Source organism: Muntiacus reevesi, chromosome 7 (assembly GCF_963930625.1).
Source record: "Muntiacus reevesi chromosome 7, mMunRee1.1, whole genome shotgun sequence".
Taxonomy (NCBI): Eukaryota; Metazoa; Chordata; class Mammalia; order Artiodactyla; family Cervidae; genus Muntiacus; species Muntiacus reevesi.
Genome location: NC_089255.1, coordinates 12,395,799 through 12,415,790, shown reverse-complemented (window position 1 = coordinate 12,415,790; position 19,992 = coordinate 12,395,799). Strand labels below are relative to the sequence as shown.

The 19,992-nt window shown below is 39.3% G+C and overlaps 1 protein-coding gene across 2 annotated transcripts in view; it reads left to right on the top strand.

Annotated features, from left to right (window-relative positions):
- Positions 1–208: 208 nt before the first annotated feature.
- Positions 209–19,992, top strand: part of INTS14 (integrator complex subunit 14) — a 32,174-nt gene continuing 12,390 nt past the window's right edge. The window contains exons 1-9 of one of the 2 annotated variants that reach the window (XM_065940408.1): positions 209–516; positions 4,649–4,932; positions 6,275–6,382; positions 9,987–10,142; positions 11,324–11,442; positions 11,887–12,029; positions 14,878–14,970; positions 16,743–16,887; positions 18,528–18,661. In XM_065940408.1, coding sequence (XP_065796480.1) covers positions 4,711–4,932; positions 6,275–6,382; positions 9,987–10,142; positions 11,324–11,442; positions 11,887–12,029; positions 14,878–14,970; positions 16,743–16,887; positions 18,528–18,661 — 1,120 coding nt within the window. In that variant the 5' untranslated portion in view covers positions 209–516; positions 4,649–4,710. The other variant, XM_065940409.1, reaches the window with a different exon arrangement.

The following is a 19,992-nucleotide window of genomic DNA, read 5'->3' as shown; positions in this document are numbered from 1 at the left end:
GAAGTCGAGGTCGTGTGGGGAGAGGGGTCGGTGGCGGCCGTCGCAAAATCTTTGCGATGAGGGGCACTGAGCAAGACATGCCGGGCAGCTTCTCGCTGACGTAGCGCCCCGCCCACAAAGTCCTTAAGGCCCCGCCCCAAGCGCCTCGCGCATCCCGGGCGCTGAGTTCCTTTTCGTCGCGCGGCCCTGTAGTTCCGGCTGCTGCGCGCGGGCGGAAAGTTTTTGCGGACGGACTGTGTCGGTGATGGGCGCGGCGTGAATGGAGGAGCCCGGAGACCTTAGGCTGCTTCTGGTTACTTGTTAGAGCTGCAGGAGAAGGGGTCCGCGGCGGGGAACAGCGCGAGGCTAACGCCCGGCTTTTCCGCTGCCTGGGTGCCAGTTCTGCGCTTTTCTTCGTTCTGCGGCGCCGGAATTCCGCACAAGCACACCATTGCGGGCCCCTGCCCAGGCCCCCTTCGCCTCCTCTTCTCATAGGAGAGACTTCTAGATCTCAAACATTTTTGAGTGATTTTTAAGGTAAAAACACAACTCCAAACAGACGCGATCCAAATGCAGGAGTTCTGTATTTCCAGGTTGTCACTTGAGAGGTGAAGTTGTAACTGAGAAGGGTGGAGGGAACTCAACCGGGCAAGGGATGCCAGGCCAACAGAGAAACTTACGAGTAGGTTAGTGGATCCCTAGAAATTCGAGTGGAATCTCGCCTTAAGAGCGGTAAGAATCAGTTCCTTATGAATAAGCTAATTGTCTCCTTCTGCTAAGAATTATAAATATGTAACTGATGGAGATGGCCACATCAAGGGACTAAGAGCTTTTCTCAAGAGTAGACTGTTCTGGGAAAAGAAGACTACCAGTTGTCTTAAGCATCGTTTGTAAACAGTACTTATGACAGAAGTATGGGGGTGGGGTGAAAGGTAAGACTCAACCCAAGAGAGAAATAACGTGTTTTCACAGAATTGCTGAATTGTGTGTGGGGGGATTTTTTTCCATTTTAATCAGGCCTAGGCTGCTTGAGTGAACCATTCTTCAAGAATATTCACTTCCATCTTTTACTTCTGTGCTTAAACAACCTGAGTTCCGAATTAATTTCCTGTGAGTCTGCTATTGTTAAGGAGGTGTGTTTGGGGGTGGACACACACGTATCAGTCAGAAGAAAGAGCCAGCTCCAGAGGTGCCTTCCTAGAAGGCAAGACTGCAAGCTGTGATCACCCATTCCAGTATTACAGCAGATTTCATGAGCTGGATGGAAATTCTTTCTTATATATGATCTAAATCTGTGTGCCCTGATTCTCATTCTCCTAAGAGATGAGGTCAGTACTGCTCATCCCCAGCTTTCAGTAACTTTCATAAAGGCCTCTATACTTGAGTGGGAATACCATAGGAGGTGGATAAACTCTGTGTAGGCAGACGCACAGAAGTTCCTGATACCTCTGCTTGAAGGAGGAGAGGAGGAAGTGTGTTTCTGGTGTGCAGAGTTAAAATTTGTAATGTGTTTTGCCAAAAATTAATTTTATAGCTGGTGCTGAGAGGTAGTTCACTAGTAATTATCAAGTTTTGTCAGATCCATACTATGTGCCAGTTGTGGGAAAGTCTTTTGTTCCTTTTTTTTTAATTTGTTGTTTGTTTGTTTGGCCACACTGCCTTTGGAATCTTAATTCCCTGACCAGAGATCTAACCCATGTCCCCTGCAGTGGAAGCCGGGAATCTTAACCATTGGACCACCAGAGAGGTTCTGATGTGATAGGTTCTTCAGAGACACTGATGGGCAAGAACTCACACTGCCCCTGCTCCTGTTGAGCTTGTGGTCAATGTAGTGTAGTTGAACCAGGATTGCACAGAACCTCACTTCTTGAACAACACAGCTGAGGTCGAAAAAGGGTCTGGAAAGATGAATAGATGAAATAATACTAAGTTAATAAGCCTTAGTGCATGCATTTGACTCTCGAAGAAACTCTCTGAGCCTGTTAACTTTGGACACAGTTTTAACAAGCTGGATTACCTGGCTTTCTAGCTCATAGTCGCCAAAAGCCCAAAATTGAAAAGAAGGATGATTACAGAGGCAACTAGAATGCAAACTGATGGTCCAAAAATTAGTTATAAAGAGGAGGCATCAAAACACAACAGCCTGGATCCCTTGAGTAAAAGGCAATGTTTCTGGGTTGGTTCTACATAATACTTGTTCCATGGGACCTTAACTGATGATCAGAGGAGGGTTAAATGGGAAGTACAGAGTTAGCAAATTAAACTGAATTCTTTGCTGTAGAGTTTCTGTGTCTTTTTTATTTATTTTTGGCTGTGCTAGGTCTTTGTTACTGTGTGGGCCTTTTTCTAGTTGCAGCAAGAGGGAGCCCCTCTTTGTTGCAGTGCCAGGGCTTCTCATTGCGGTGGCTTCTCGTTGCAGAGCAAGACTTTGGGATGCACGGGCTTCAGTAGTTGTGGTTCCTGGCTTTAGGGCACAGGCTCAATATTTGTAGCACACGGGCTTAGTTGCTGCGTGTTATGTGGGACCTGCCCAGACCAGAGCTTGCACCCATGTCTCCCACTTTGGCAGGTGGATTCTTTACCACTGAGCCACCAGGGAAGCCCTCAGTATCTTTAATAAGAACTGAACTCATTTTTCTTGGAGCATCCGTCCAGGATAGTGTTTTGCAGCACACACTTGGAATAATGGCAGTATAAATTAAAACATCAGTCAGCAATGTGCTGGGCAGTATTAATGTTTATAGTTGTGATGCTAAATCAGAATGAATTATGTTTAGCACACTGTACCTAATGAGGCATAGATTATGGATGCACATTTTAATTTTTTCTATCAAAATGGTTAAACATTTTGGAATTCTGAGTCTGAAGGAGTAATCTCTTTTAGTCTTTATTGGTATTGAATACATGAGTCATTACTGTATTTGAAATGTATCTAGGCCATTATGTGGTAAAAAGGCTTTTCCTACTTAATCTGAGCCCCTGATCCCCCCTTTATCACATTGTTTCTGTGAGCCCTAATGTCCTGAATTCCCAACAGCCTTTTTACAAATAGAATTTGAGAATATCACGTATTTGCAGTTGGACACGGTACTAAAACACTCAGTGTTTTGAAGTCCCAAGAAAGAAATTAGTGAAGATTAAATTTCTAACTTATTTATGTCCATCTTGAGACTTCTCTAATTGAATATATGCAATATGGTTTTTATGAAGTTGTAATCAGTGTATAAATATAGTCCTATGACCTGCTTTTCTCAGTTGCTGATACTTTATATAAATATTTCTGATATTGATGTGTGTCATTTATGATATTTATACTATTTATACTAATGACTATTTATGTCATTTATACTATATGATATTTCACTGTGTGACTAGACTAGTTTTCTTAATAAGAGAGTAGCGACAGCAACAGCAGGTCTATATATCTAAACTTTTTTCTGAGCACAGAAATGTTTTCTTCATACTGATTCTCAATTCATAATTTTAAAGAGCTTTTTGTTTTATCTGTGTCTTTTCCATTTTGACTTTCATACAGTTTCATGAGATAATGCCAGCTGTCATACATATCCTTTTTTACTGTTATTTATTTTATTTATTTATTTTTGACTGTCCCAGGTCTTCGTTGCAGTACTCGGGCTTTCTCTAGTTGCAGTGGGCTCAGCAGCTGCAGCGCATAGGCTTAGTTGCCCATGGGCATGTGGCATCTTCCCAGAGCAGGAATCAAACCCATGGCCCCCTGCATTGGCAGGAGGATCCTTTAACGCTAGAACCACTAGGGAAGCCCCCTGTCATACATATTCTTTAATTTTGTTCTTTTCCTTCGTATTTAAAACACCGTTGCTGGTGTGTCTGTAATGAGTACTGCTTAGGCAGTTGTTTGCTTTTGTCATGCTTAATGATTTCCAGCTTTGTCTAGTTTGGACTATAACTTTACTAGCCCTTTCACTGTATATTTTGCATTCAGTTTTTTTAATGAGGACATCAAGCAACAAGATAATTCAGCAAACACTTGCCCAAATACTGCTGTATTGAGTAGAATAGTGATGGTGCCCCCAAAAACGGTTGATTGTCAGAAAACACCACAAGACAACTAGAAATGTTCTAGAAATGTTCTTTAGTAAATTAAGTGTTGGAGAGGTCATGTAGGAATGTTTGTTATTTTAAGTTGTATGACATTTGAAAATTTTCAACTCAAGGGCTACTTGAATTTAATATTTTGTTTTATTTTATTTTTACTAGAGATAACTTAAGATGGTCCTTGATTTATGGCCATTTAGTGGGTGATTCTTGGGAGTGGTCCTCATAGAGAGGACCTAGAGCAGCAAAGCTGCTTGCTTCCCTCACACTGACGTCCCTGCAGATTTGCCCTTACCTCAACTTAACAGGGTTTGCCTTCACTTATTTCTAGCAAGTTTGGTTAAAATTATGATGAAAAGTAAAGAATCTGCCTGCAACACAGGAGACCCAAGTTCGATCCCTGTATTGGGAAGATCCCCTGGAGAAGGGATTGCCTGGAGAATTCCATGGACAGAGGAGCCTCACAGGTCCACAAAATTGCAAATAGTCAGACATGACTGAGCGACTAACACACACACACACACACACACACGATGAAAAAAACACATTTTTTCCATGACATGAAAGACCTAATTGTGTCTGTTTTCTGCAGCATTTCTCTATCTGTAGCTTTGTGTTTGCATTCGGATTGGGACTACCAGGATCGCTTTCATCATGCCTACAGTGGTGGTAATGGACGTATCTCTTTCCATGACCCGACCTGTGTCTGTCGAGGGGTCTGAGGAATACCAGCGCAAGCACCTGGCGGCCCATGGTTTGACAATGCTGTTTGAGCATATGGCCACAAATTACAAGCTTGAGTTTACAGCTCTGGTGGTTTTTTCATCCCTCTGGGAGTTGATGGTTCCATTCACAAGAGATTATAACACCCTACAGGTACTAAAAGGAATGAGTTATTATATGTACAGGGCCCAAATTTATAGGAAGGAAAACAGTGTTATTGTACTGCACTGAATATTTATAATTGGAATTGCTTAATGATAAGTCTCTGAGTATACTATTCTGAATATAACTGTAAAACAAGGATTATAACCAGTAGGCCCTCAGCCTTTGGTAGAGCTCTGAGTTAGAGCTGTGAGTTGTTGCCGTAGTAACCTCTCTTGGTTTTCTGAAATTCTCTGTGGGAGGGGAACATCTCAGGATGTAGTGCCCTGTTCCCTAAGGTTCAGGATCTTTATTCAACACTACTATTTTCTACTTTTCTATAAACTTGAGATGAAAAATAGCCCTTCCTTACAAAAGCCTTCATTCTAGAGTAATTCAGGAGTATATTTCCTCCCCAACAAATAGCCTCTGATTTACAGATGCCACGAAATCCTCATTTTAAAACTTTGATTGATTGGTGTTATCTTCCAAAGGTTTGTCTGTGATATGCCAAAGAATTTACTTTCTGGCAACATCTCTAAATTATTAATATTTCCAACAATGCCTCACGAAGTTCCTTGTGGATAGGGAGCAGCAGTCAGTGTTTGTGGAATTAAAATGAACAATTTAATAATTGATTCAGGATCAGTGTAGTTTGCTTTTTAAATATAAGTAATAAAATTCTGTCAAATCACTTATCTCACTTTTTAAAAAAGTGACTCAAAGTTGTTTTTTTTAATTGCACCGGATTTCTTATAAGAAAGTAAACTAAGGACCTTGGATGTTTAGTAGTTTGAAATGTAAACAGTTGCTATATAGATAGTGCAGAGTGGTGATTAAAACCAGGAGTCTTAGAGTCTGACTGACTGGGTTCAGATCTAGATTCTGCCACTTGGGCATAAGACCTGGGAAAGTTACCTAATCATTTTGTACCTTAGTTTCCTTAGTTTAAAAATAGGTTAATCATCTGCACCTTATAGGATGTTATCATGGTTAAATGCATGTAAAATGCCTAAGATGGTGATAGTATTCAGTAAATTTTGCATTATTTTTGTGATGTGCTTAAACATTTTTCATTTTAACTATTCTATCAAGCTCACTTACAAAGATATAAACTTAATGGGCTCTTCAGTCTCACCTGATGAGAGGACAAAATAAAGGGAAGCTCTTTTTTATCATCCTTTACAGTTGAAGAAGTCTGTTTTACCAATTTTCTTTAAGAAAGTGTACTTTGGGCTCTCGGAAATGCAATGTCCCCTGTGTGACATTCATGCTTCGAACGGTTTATGTTTTTTTCTAGTAACAAACTAAAACATTAAAGAATAATGAACAATTTTATCTTTCATTCAATCAGGAAGCATTAAGTAATATGGATGATTATGATAAAACCTGCTTGGAGTCTGCATTAGTTGGTGTTTGCAATATCGTTCAGCAAGAATGGGGTGGTGCAATTCCTTGTCAGGTAAAAGATTAATTCTTTTTCTTTGCACTAAGTTAAAAGCATTAACCACTGAGGTGCTTCAGTTTTCTTCAGGCTCTGACACAGCATGCATTGTAATTTCCACAAACAATCATATATGTTGTTGGTATCTTTTTAAAAGAAGATACCAAATCAACACCAGTATACTCAGAAAGCAGTGCAATTATGCCTTAAGAAAAGCGTCCTTCTAGTAAATTGGCTTATTGAAAACTGCTGTTATTTGTATAAAATACAGAGGGCTCACAGTGGAATTTTAGAACACTCTCTGAAAGGGGTGATTATAATTCTGAGTGATAGAGTTGTAAACATCTGTACAGTGTAGTCTGTCTGCATTATTCCAGTGTAGCATTTATTCAGCACACATTTAATCTTCTCAACTATTGACTCATCTAAAAAGTGAGGTGTGTCAATGTCATAAAGTCGGTTGCCCTTTCCTTTGAGTCCACGATAGGTCTACGTTAGCAACAAATCAGAGCAGAGTTGTAGCAGTTGAACATTTGCCATAAAGAGGTACTTTGAGAAGTGGCTTATTTTAAAGGAGACAACAGTAAAGTTGCTACAAGGAAAATCATAATAGTCTATAACAGGAGTCAGGAAACTTTCTGTATTTTAGCCTTTGCAGGTCTGTGGCAGCTCCTCAGCTCTGTTGTAGCACAGAAACAGCCATAGATAATAAGTAAATAAATGAGTGTGGCTCTGTTGCAGTAAACTTTGCTTACAGAAATAGTCAGTGGACCATAGTATATGATTTTTTACTATAGTGTCAAATACAGAATTTCTCAGTAGTGTCAGTAGCATCAGTGATATTTGTTTTTTAAATAAATATAAGATTGTAGCTGCCTACAATCTACCCCAATCTACAATTGGAAAGATTAGCGATTGACCTAAGTAAAGGATGAAGGAGTATGAGAAGTGATGGAACTGGTCTGTATCTTTTTGTTGTTGTTGTTCTGTATCTTGATTGTAAAAGAGGTTACATGGCTGAATGCACTTGTTGGAACTCATAGAACTATATACAAATAAGGGTGAATTTTATTGCATGTAAATTGTATCTCAGTAAACCCAGCCTTTTTTTTTAAGCTTTTTTCTCTTTTCTTACTGTGAAACCGTCCTATTTATAGAGTGTGAAGTCATGAGTTAGTGAAGACCCTGAGCTACTACAATAAGGTTAAAAATCAGATCACTTTAGTGGACGCTTGCTAAAAAAAAAAAGCCAATAAATACATTTTATTTCTTTTCAGAAATAAAAATCTTTGGCACCTTACTTCGTAAACATTATTTGGTACATTACAGACTGTCTAACTCCCTAACTATAATGAGAAGTAAAGTTCTGTGGTTACTACCCTCCGAACAGAAAGCGAGCGGGTAACACAGTTTCATTTGCTACTTCTTCAGTGTTTGAAGAAGCTCAGAAAGGATGTCCGAGCCAGACCTTGTGCACCATGCAGACTTCTGCCTTTTAGTGGTTGCTTCTTCCTTTGCAAAAAGGAGGAATCTGAATGTGAGATATACTGTACCCTGAGGGCAAGGAGCTGGGCCTGGATCTACTTAGACTTGCTTGGTGAGTTTTGGGGTGAACCAGGTCCAAAACACAGTGGAAGTTATTAGTGATTGTTTTTATAATCAGTTACTATCAAATGGATTTGTTTTAATACGGAATATTTTTAGCCAGATTTTTAGAAAGCTGGACTCTATCTTCATTAGCTGAGTAAAGTCTATTTCATTTGGACATTACAAAAAATATTTCATTATCACACAGCATCTGAAAAAGCTAGTGGCAGAAGTAAATCATTAGGTAGCAGCTGTTGGTACCTGGAAGACGGATATGCCTTGCCTGCCTTCCCAAGAGATGACATCTCTCCAGGGGCCCTCTATTAAGCGTCCTTGGGCTTTAGAAGTAAGTGCCAGTCTTGACGGGCTTCCCAGGTGGCTCAGTGGTAAAGAATCCTCCTGCCAATGCAGAAGACCTGGGTTCGATCCCTGGGTGGGGAAGATCCCCTGGAGGAGGAAATGGCAACTCACTTAAGTATTCTTGCCTGGAGAATCCCTTGGACAGGGGAGCTTGGCAGGCTACAGTCCTTGGTGTCGTAAAGAGTCAGACATAAGTGAATACGCATGCATGCACATGTGAATCTTGGCACTTCACATGGTACAACCACCTAATACTGCCTTACTGGCCTGTTATTGTCAAGTTACTAGACTAGGTTAGAGAGAAAAAACAATCCTCCTCTGGATTGCTTGTGCAAAGTCCACCCTGCACAGGATCACTTGGAAGCAATGAGAAAAATGAAAATGATCTGTAACTAATCTCTATTTTTAGTATGTTTTGAAGTCTTTTAAAAATTATAGGTTGATTAAGAATGCATTTCAGGACTTCCCAGGTGGTGCAGTTGGTAAAGAATCCACCTGCCAATGTAGGAGACATAAGAGATGTGGGTTCAATGCCTAGGTCTGAAAGATCCCCTGGAAGAAGGAATGGCAACCCGCTACAGTGTTCTTGCCTGGAAAACTGCATGGACAGAGGAACCTGGCAGGTTACAGTCCATGGGTCACAGAGTCTAACACGACTGAGCACACATACACACTGATAGTACAGTGGATAAGAATTCACCTGCCCGTGCAGGGGACACAGGTTCAATCCCTGGTCCAGGAAGATCCCACATGCCATTGAGCAGCCAGGCCCATGTGCCGCAACTACTGAAGCACTCACACCTAGAAGCTGTGCCCTGCAACCAGAGAAGCCCCCGCTCACCACAACTAGAGAAAGCCCGCACAGCAGCAAAGACCCAGTGCAGCCAGTAAATAAATAATTTGTTTTTAAATAATGCATTTCAGAAGTTTTATCTATACATGGTAAATAAATACATGTTTATAAACACATGTTTAAAGCAGTTGTCATTTTAGTTGACCAGAGATAGATAAAGTTTGTCATCTTTGAAAATAAAGTGTCATGAATCAGTCTTCAGACTTCTGTGCTGATACCTCCTAGGGACACACATAAATCCTTATGCCATTTTTGACAGCAGTGCCTTAGGTACCAACTCCTTGTCTGAGAAGTAGGATTCTAGTTTTAATACAGTTAAGTAAGAATTGGTTATGAGTGGTTTTGTCCTTGTTTTAAGTGTTTACAGGTAGGTGCTTTTCTCTAAAGGTTTAATTAGGTAAAATATAGTAAAATGCATAGATCTTAAGTGTACATTTATTTTTTTTAATAGAGTTTTAACAAATGTATACACCTATGTAACTGCTCTTCCAGTTAAGATATAGAACATTTCCATTACCCTACAGTTTCATCATGCCCCTTCCTGCCCAGTATCACCCTACATTCCCTATTTGATTTATCTTAGTTTTGTTTTACCTGTTCTAGAACTTTACATATATATATGTATAGAATCATACAAATGTCTGTCATCTTTCACTTGATAAAATATTATTGAGATTTATTCACATCTTTGCTTGTATCCCTGCAGAGGTACATTTTTCAGTGCAAATGCAATTCGGGAGAAATGAAAACATTGCCAAATGAGACTGCCTTAAATAAATATGTTATTTCATGGACAAAGCTCCTCTCACTCTTTGCAAACAGGTTGTTCTGGTGACAGATGGCTGTCTTGGCATCGGTAGAGGGTCTCTGAGGCACTCCTTGGCTACTCACAACCAACGCAGCGAGAGCAACAGGTTTCCACTACCTTTTCCTTTTCCATCTAAGTTGTACATCATGTGCATGGCGAATCTGGAGGAGGTAATGCTTTGTACTAAGTTCTTTTTAGTTTGACTAGATATGTTTTGGGACTCAGTTTAATTTTTAGTATATTCCACTAATATTGCATTACGTATACAGGCATGCCTCAAAGATACTGCAGGATATTCCAGACCACACCAATAAAGTGGGAATTGCAGTGAAGTGGGAATCACAATAAAGCGATCTGCATTAATTTCTTGCTTTCCCAGTGCATATAAAAGTTGTTTACTTTAGTCTGATAAGTGTACAATAGCACTAAGCCTAAAAAAACTACATACCTTATTTTTAAAATATTTTATTGCCAAAGAATGCTAACCATCATCTGAGCCTTCAGCAAGTTATAATCTTTTTGCTTGTGGAGGGTTTGAAATATTGGGAGAATTACCAGAATGTGACACAGAGACAAAGTGAGTAAATGCTGTTGGAGAGATGGGGCCAATAAAATTGCTTGACACAGGTTTGCCACAAACCTTCAAAAAGGCAATATCTACAAAACTCAATAAATGACGTATGCCTGTACTATCACATCAACCTGCATTGTTTCAGCTGAGACTGATTACTAATCATATTTGAAAAGACTTTCTGTCTCAAAAGCTCTCTGAAAGCACAGTGTTGCCCCCTCTCAAGAGACATAGAAGGAGTTTTTATCCATCCTACTTCCCACAAAGATCCTTCACATGCTGAAGAGTCAAAATGTTCTTTTTGGTGTTCAGTGTTTCCCTCAGTTAGGAATTCTTAACATCCATTACACTAGGAATGTTGACAGAAGTATGCTTTTTTTTTTGTAAAGTAACCCAACTGTGATGAATGTTTTATTAAACTCCACTTCCTGACTTTCCCATTTAGCTTGGAAAGTTATTAGATTTTTCTTCATCTCAGTTTTTCTATCTGTAAAATGTAGATAATGATGGTTTTTAACCAAAAGATGTTAGAAACATTTGGAATGGAAGATGGTCTGTGAATACCAGCTGCAGTAACATCTGAATCATTGCAAAACTACTTGAAATGAAATAGCTCTACTGGTATAGTTTTCTGTAACAATCCTCTTTGGTAACTTTGAGTCAAAATTGTTTTCCTTCTCACATTGATTTAAAAAAAAATCATCTCCCTTATGTGACCTTGGTGTGTTGATAATAGTGTCTCATTTTATGCCACTTTAAAAGGGTCGTTTTGCTTTCTAGCTTCAGAGCACTGATTCCTTGGATTGCCTTGAACGTCTTATAGATTTAAACAATGGTGAAGGGCAGATTTTTACTATTGATGGTCCCCTGTGCTTGAAAAATGTACAGTCTATGTTTGGGTGAGTATACACATTGAACTTTTTTGCCTTCTTACAATCTATTATTATAATTTAATAGGAAACAATAATATCTAGTTTACTATTTCTAATTGTGTCATTTCATTTTCCCCAAGTTGCACATTTTTTCAGATATTATGACTGATAGTAGTGACTTAAAAGTTTACTCCCTTTTAAATTAAGCATATCTAAATCTATAATGCCTATAGGTACCGACTTCCTTACATTGATAGCAATTTCAAAGATGAACTTGCGTTTTGGGCTTTTCAGAATTGAAATTTCCTCACCAAAAATATCAGATTTTGTTCTGATTCACAAATGGTCAGATCATAGCTTTGGAATAAACTTCAAGGGAAAACACACTTGACATCTTAAAAAAAAAGTTACTTGGAAAAAAGTACATGTGTCATACTGCTTTTCCTATAACAAATAATCATCATATTCTAGAAAGCTGATAGATCTGGCATATACACCGTTCCATGCTGTTCTCAAGTGCGGCCACCTCACCGCCGACGTGCAAGTCTTCCCCAGGCCAGAACCTTTTGTAATAGATGAGGAAATTGATCCTATCCCTAAAGTCATTAATACAGGTAACTTTTTTTTTTTTTTAACTTCCACCTTAGTACTTCTGTTATCTGTACTTTCTTCTAACTCCTGATTTTCCTCTCCTCTCTTCAGGAGGGCTGAAGAGAAAAATATACTCAGTATACTTTGGATGGGAGGGTGCATTGCCTAAACGTTGGCAGATAAGTGGTCTTCCATAGTGAGATCATGAGTTAATCTCCAATCCTAGATGATTATAACCACAAATTACTAGAGTTGGAAACCAGAGCGAAATTCACTATCATTGAAATCCTTGAGGTAGTTCTTTAACAGATAGTAAGACTGACTAGCATCATTATTAAGGTCATGTATGAAGAGCTAGCTTCTAGACTTGTCTGCGTGCATCTTCCTTGTGACCCTGGACAAGTCACTTCCTCGAGTTCTTATTGGCTGGGTGAGTGGAATCTAGGTGAAAAGTGGCCTCTCAGGTCTCAACTCTGACCTACTGTACCCCTCTTATCCTGCTGCTTGTATCATGACTAAATGAAAGCAATGTATATGACTTCTATCTGGCTCATGTTACCAGTGCTATACTTAGGTTAGATTGGCAAAGCCAAGAATCTAAAGTAACTAGGGTAGTAGAGAAGAGACTTGTCTCATATTGGCGGATGGACTCCTTGAGTGGTGGGTACATGTTGAACCATCAACTATTTTAGTCACCATTTCTCCCTCTGTGCCTGGCATAGTGTCTCATGCTCAGTAGACATTCACCAGGTAGCTGTTCAGTCACCAAATGATTAAAATTAAATACAACTAGAGATTCATTTCATTCTTAAATGTATAGATTTTAAGGAGTTTTTGAGGGAAAGGCTGTGCACAAGCTCTTTTATTTTCTGGGCCTTTATTTTCTGTTCCCAGATATCTGAAAGTAGGACATCCATCTCTCTCTTTTTTTTTTTTGGCATCCGTCTCTTTCATTGCAACTAGATAGCAATGTACCAAATGTTTTGTTGCCTTCAAACCAGTTAGACTCCCATCTTTTTTTGGATGAGTAACTTTGAATAGATCTTTTCTTCCAAGAAGCACTTTCTATGTATCAGATTTCACAAGCACAGTGTTTAGGTGGGGAAATCACATATGATGACTGAGAAGGTTATTGGAAATTTCTCTGAATAACTCTAATACTTTGCATTTTAAGTCACTAAGAAAATAAGGATAATTGTCTTTTATTTAATGGACTAAGTTATATAAACTTTTAGTCCAGGATTTTTGTTAAAGCTTATATTTAAACCACTTTAAAACTAGCCTTTTTCTACTCAAATGAAAAAATATATATAACCACTTACACTAATTCATTTGTTAATCAGCTAAAAAAGGTAATGACACTAAAAGTCCAGAGAATCAGGTTTCCTGATTATTCAGTATAAGAAGTATGGTATACTCACCATGATCCTGACTCTTTTAAAAAATTGTTTTGAGAATGAGTAAAATATGAAGGCTTCTTCCAACGAAAAATAATGAGTGACTTTGTTTTTCTTATTTACAGTTTTTAGTGTTTTCTAAGTTTTTATACTAATATCTATGTAATCAGAAAGAAACTTTTAGCGCGTACTTTGGGTTTCAACTTTTTTCTTTTTTACTAATTTTAAATTTTCAAAAATACTTTTGGTCTTTAATACAGTTTCTATAAAGCAAGGAAATCATTGTCATATGTAGACTGCAATCCTGGTTTTGTAGAAAATGTGTTTCTTTCTCTCAGGGAAAACATTTTTAATGCAATAGCCTTACTCTCCAAATACAGGCTGCTTTCAGTTGTTGTGGAAATACTTGTGTGTGACGCCCCTGGTGACCAGAACATCCCTTTACTATACAGACAGACAACCATTAAGCTTTTGCCTTGGCTGGGGACCTAGCCTCAAAAGTTTAGCTGATTTATCATAAAACTTAAGTCCATTAAATAGACAGATATCCTTATTTTCTTAGTTACTTGAAATGCAAAGTGCTAGAGTCATTCAGAAAAACTTCTAATCACCTTCCTAGTCATATTTTAATTCCCCAACTAAAGACATAGCGTTTATGAAATCTAGTATTAATTCACCTTTTAATTTTTACTGGAGTGTAATTGCTTTATGATGCTGTGTTAGTTTCTGCTCTACAGCACAGTGAATCAGATATATATATACGCGCGCACACACGCTTCGCGGTTTTGTTTCCTCTCCGTTAGGTCACCACAGAGCACTGATAGAGTTCCCTCTGCTATACAGCGGCCTCTCACTAATTCTCTGGCTTGCATACAGTCTCAGTGTCTGTGTGTGTCAGTCCCAGTCCCCCAGCCCATCCCACCCCCACTCCCGCTTTGGTAACCATACGTGTGTTTAGTACATCTGTGACTCTATTTCTGCTTGCAAGTAAGTTCATCTATGCCATTTTTCTAGATTCCACATGTGAGCAACATTCTGTGATATTTGTCTTTCTCTTTCTGACTTACTTCACTCTGTGTAACAGTCTCTAAGCCCATCTGTAGCAATATGGATTATTCCATTCCATTTTTATGGCTGAGTAATGTTCCATTGCATTTATGTGCCACATCTTCTCTATCCATTCCTCTGTCAATGGACATTTTCCATGTCCTGGCTAAGTAGTGCTGCAGTGAACATCACAGTGCATGCAACCTTTCAAATTGTGGTTTTCTCCAGATATATGCCCAGGATTGGGGTTGCTGGGTCATGTGCTAGCTCTGTTTTTAGTTTTTGAGGAACTTCCATACTGTTCTCCATAGTGGCTGTACCAATTTGCATTCCCACCAGCAATGTAGGAGGGTTTCCTTCTTTCCACATCATCTCCAACATTTATTATTTGTAACAAATTAATTCTATGTTGATTCCTTCTTTTCAGATTTGGAAATAGTGGGATTTATTGATATAGCAGATATTTCAAGTCCCCCAGTTCTGTCCAGACATCTGGTCCTACCTATAGCACTTAACAAAGGTGAGTTCTCGTCTTATTCCAGTGATACATATGAAGTATCTTATTACCTAAAGTTATTCTTAAATGTTGCATAGTAGAATAGCCCATTTTGAAGAGTTTTGGGGAAAGGGGTATTTACTGGATTGGATTTTTTAAAAAATTGAATGTTGCCTAATATATTAAAAACTAATTCTGCTGCTTTATAACTGTGGAAGGCATTTGACACATATTTATTGTGTGCTGCTTTGTTAATTTACAGTGGAAGTCCTCTTTAGACATGAGAATGCTCGCTTAGTTCCTCTTCCTGGGCTCTGTCTTTCCCTGTGGGATCATGCTGGGGAAACCAAATTAGCTCTTAGAAGGTTGCCTGGTGAATGTGGAATGTAGCTTTATAGCAGGAGACACTGCACCTGTTCTCTACTGGCGCTTAGCACATAGCACATACTCAGCAAATACTGTTGAATGAATGAATGGATCCAGGCCCTTGTGAGGCCACATTACTTCAGAATATACTTCTCCAGTAACTATAGTTACAGCCCCTGAATTCAGCATCTCTCTGGAGAATGTTAGTCTCTAGCACTTTAAACTTCTCTTTTCTCTGTTTTAGGCTGACCATCTCCTTTATGTTCACCAGCTTTCTCCAAGAAATGTATACAGTCAATCAGGTTTCCCCCTACTGAGTTATGATCACATTCCATTTACTCACGGTTATTTCAGTTGGCATTTCGGGTATTCCATAATCGTCCATCACATAGACAAAAGCTTTGATATGTTCGCACAGATGACTGGTTGTGATCATTGTGTTTATACTTCACCTTATTGTTCTCGATATTGGATAACAACCAGGTTTCCCTTATTTCTAAGGTCCTGGGGGAATTCTGCACACCCATATAAAAAAGTAAAAAAAGGAAAGAAAGTGGGCAAAATAAAGAGTTCATATAGGAGAACAGTGGAAAGGAAAGTATGGGAAGGCGAAATGGAGCCGTGTTGTAAGGGCTATTGAATATCAAGCCAGGCAGATTCTTCCTATTGAATTAGAAAGTCTTTGAATCAGCTTCAGTAAACAGATAGTTCCAGAAGGAAGTTACTTGGAGGAAGATGCATTCATCTGTCGGCAGAGTATATGAGAGAACCTGCAGTTGGAGAAGCAGGTCAAGAGGCTTATGGAGTAGTCACTGTTCTTTGGGGTATCCCATCCACTTGCTGCCTGAAGGCTGTCAGTTGAGAACACTCTTGACATCTCTGAACCTCTATTCTGTTTCAGTGGTGCCTAAAATTCCCAGAGAGCATCTTGCTTAGTGTTCTAGTAGAAACTATGGAAAGCTGATCTTTCATGTAACAGTTTTGCTGAAATATAATTCATATACCATATACTTCACTCATTAAAAATGTACAATTCAGTAGTATTTAGTGTATTTACAGAGTTATGCAACCATAACCATAGTTTTTTAATCAGAATTTTAGAATTTTCACTACCTCAAAAAGAAACCTTTTAGCTATCAATCCCTAACCTTCCATCTCTCTTAGCTTCAGGTAACTACTGATATCCTTTCTATCTGTATAGATTTGCTTCTTCTGGATGTTTCCTATAAATGGAATTTATATAACATGTGAAAACTGATTTTTATGTGGACATAGGAAAACCAGAATATGAGTTTTTCTTCCTTGTTATAATATTCCTTTGTAATTCTGTGTACGCTCCTTCCAAGGTTAGAAGCAGCCAAGAGTGCAACTGGGGCTTGGGCTTTTTCTAGCTAATATCAGTCTGACTGGTTTTCTCTCTCTTTTCACAGAAGGTGATGAGGTGGGTACTGGTATAACTGATGACAATGAAGATGAAAATTCAGCCAATCAGATTGCAGGCAAAATACCCAACTTCTGTGTCCTGCTTCATGGCAGCCTAAAAGTGGAAGGAATGGTGGCGATAGTCCAGTTAGGGTGAGAAACTTTTTTACCTTTTGTTGAGTGAAAGGGAGAATCAATTTACAAACTGAAGTATTTCCCAGATTTTTCTGAAAGAATAGAAAGGATCTCATCACTCTTTTTCTCTTCCTGCCGTATCCTTCCCACCTACTGTCACCGTCTACACTTCTCTTTAAAGCATCCACTAGAATATGTACTGAGTGAGTCTTTTAATTATATTGCCTTTATATTTTTTAGATGATGATGAGCATTTTTTTATTTTTTTTAATTTATTTTTAATTGGAGGATAATTCATCAACATGAATCACTCATAGGTGTATACATATGTTGCCTCCCTAATGAAGTATTTTTTACATTGATTTTTTTTTTTTTTTTTTTACTTTTTATTTTGTATTGGAGTAAGCTGATTAACAATGTTGTGATAGTTTCAGGTGAACCACAGAGGAACTCAGCCATACATATACATGTGTCCATTCTCCCCCAAACTCCGCTCCCATCCAGGCTGCCTCATAACATTAAGCAGGGTTCCCTGTGCTGTACAGTAGATCCTTATATTGCCTTTATATTCTATCTCTTCTCAGTTTTCCTCTTTTCTGTCCTCTGGGAAACCTGGAATCAGTTAAAGCACTGCTGCCAACTTGTTATAGGATCTTGGGCAGTATGCATAGACTCCTCAGCTATAAAATGAAAACAGATGCTGGTGATATTGAACATTTTACCATGTGCCAGTTACTCCTCTAGGCACTTTACATATGTTAACTCATTTAATCCCTCATAACACTGCCTTAGACGAGGAAACTGAGACTTAGAGAGCAAGTCATGGTACTTGCTCAAGGTCATACAGATACTGAATGAAAGAGTCAGGATTTTTATCCATACGTTGTGACTCTATAGCCCATGCTCATAACCACTGTGCTATATTCCTTCTCTATAAAGAATACCCTTCTAGCTTTGACTTTGGATATAGTCTCAAAATCTGCAGAACCGCCTGCTTCCTTTTCGAGAATACCTGTTTATTAGAGAAGAAGAGGTGACTGGTCATCCTCTAGCCATCAACCAGGGTAGAGAAGATCAAGAGTTGTTAAGAATACCTAGAGGAAGCATGGCTCCATTTCTGCTTGAGTTAAAATTAGCTGATCCAGAAAGACAAATGCAATTCTTATTAGGTATCGGTGTGCTAGATTTTGGTACTCAAGTTACTTGTACTGACTCTGAATACAGGAATCACCTGATGCCCTTTGAGAAGTGTGAACAGAGCTGGGTGATGGCTTTGCAGACTACGTTAGAAGGGCTTCTCTGTGTGGTACTTCTGTGAATGATTCAGAGGTGGCCAAAGAGACCTATAGGTCACAGCTCTTACTCCTCACCATGCCTGCAGCTATCCGCTGCCCTTGTGATTCTCTTTTTCTCTTATAAGATTGTTTTTTATTTCCGTATCTATATAACTAAATAGTAATACATATCTCCAAGGAATGCTAATATTAGGAGGCAATAGTGTGCATTTGTAGGTTTAGGATTTGGCTTTAATAAAAATAATGCACCTAATTTCAAAGCTGAAAGCCGTGACTCTCGAGAGAAAAACACAGGGTAGAGTTATTTAACTTGACAGTCCCAGGCTTAAAGTTGTTCTGACCGTTCGTCTTCTCCCCATCTAGGCCTGAATGGCATGGGATGCTCTACTCTCAAGCTGACAGCAAGAAGAAATCAAACCTCATGATGTCTCTCTTTGAGCCTGGCCCAGAACCTCTCCCGTGGCTAGGGAAAATGGTGCAGCTGGGTCCAATTTCAGGTATACCTCAGATCAGATTTTATTTATCCTGACTTCATTTTCTCTCTGCTGTTCTGAATGGCTCTCTCTGTGAGTCAGAGAGCACGTGATTTCCCTTACGAGTGCCCTGTGGTTCCTGATGCTGGATGTGTACATGGAGCGCCCCAGGAGAGTTTAATGTTTGGACTTTTAACATTACAGCTCAGGGGAGACAAACTTTCTTTAGTGTACTATTTTTTTTTTCTAGTAGTGTACTATTTTTAACTCGGGTACCCCTAGACATTCTTAGATAATTTAATCCCATTCCTTCTTGAAACTGTTTTCCCTTAGTTTTCCTCACATTGCATTCACCTTCTGCTTATCTTTTTCCTTGGCAACTTTTTTCTCTTGTCATCCTGTCTTTTCCCCTTGCCTCATGATTTCCCAGGGTGTTGTTCTTTGCATTCTACTTTTGGGTTATTATTCTCCCTTGTTTATTTCATCAGCTATTTTGGCTTCAGACTCTCAACATATCTCTAACTCTTCATCCTGCTTGATCTCTCCCTGAATCTTGCACCTGTATTTCCAGGTTCCCACTTGGACCTCTCCACCTGGATATTCTGTCACAGTCCTCAGATTGGCATGTTTGTGGTAGAAACCATCATCTCTCCCTCCCCCATCTCTCCCTGTCCCCCATAAACCATTTCTTCTTCTGATTTTTCTACTCCTTCTGATTGAGGCCTTTGTACTCCTAGGTACTCAGGCTCCAGCTGTTGTGTCTCCCTGGACTCATTTGGGCCCATTTCAATTTTAGGAGCATCTACCAAGTAGCCTATTCTGTGCCAGGTCTGCAGGCTAAAAGAGTCAGCAAAATTTACTCAAAGACTAGTCGAAAGTGAAATAATAAACCTGAACTGGCATGAGATCAGAGTCAGCCTGAAGTAGGGGATGGTCAGCTCTTCCTCGAGGACTTGGGCATATCTCCACAGAGGAGAGATACCATTACTGAGTTTTGAAGAAAAAGAGAAATTTGCTCCAAATAGAGCACCTCTAGAAAAGAAAGAAGCTGGACCACAAAGTGGGAGGGTGGGGGTGGGAAGGCCAGATGGTAGGTTAGAGGTTGGCAGTGGGGCGGCAGGCAGGCCTCATCTGAGACTTTATTCCACAGATACAGGGAAGCCACCGAAGGAGAGCAATATGATCAGATCCTTCTGGCTATGATGAGAGCAGCGGAGATACCAGTTAGGTGACTATGTATTCTAAGTACTGGTACCTTCTGGAGTTGTGCAGTGTGGCTGAAATCCAAGTGAGAGATCATAAATTTTGCATTTACAAAGAAAACTCTGTGGAGTGTGGATTTGAAAAGGTATGGG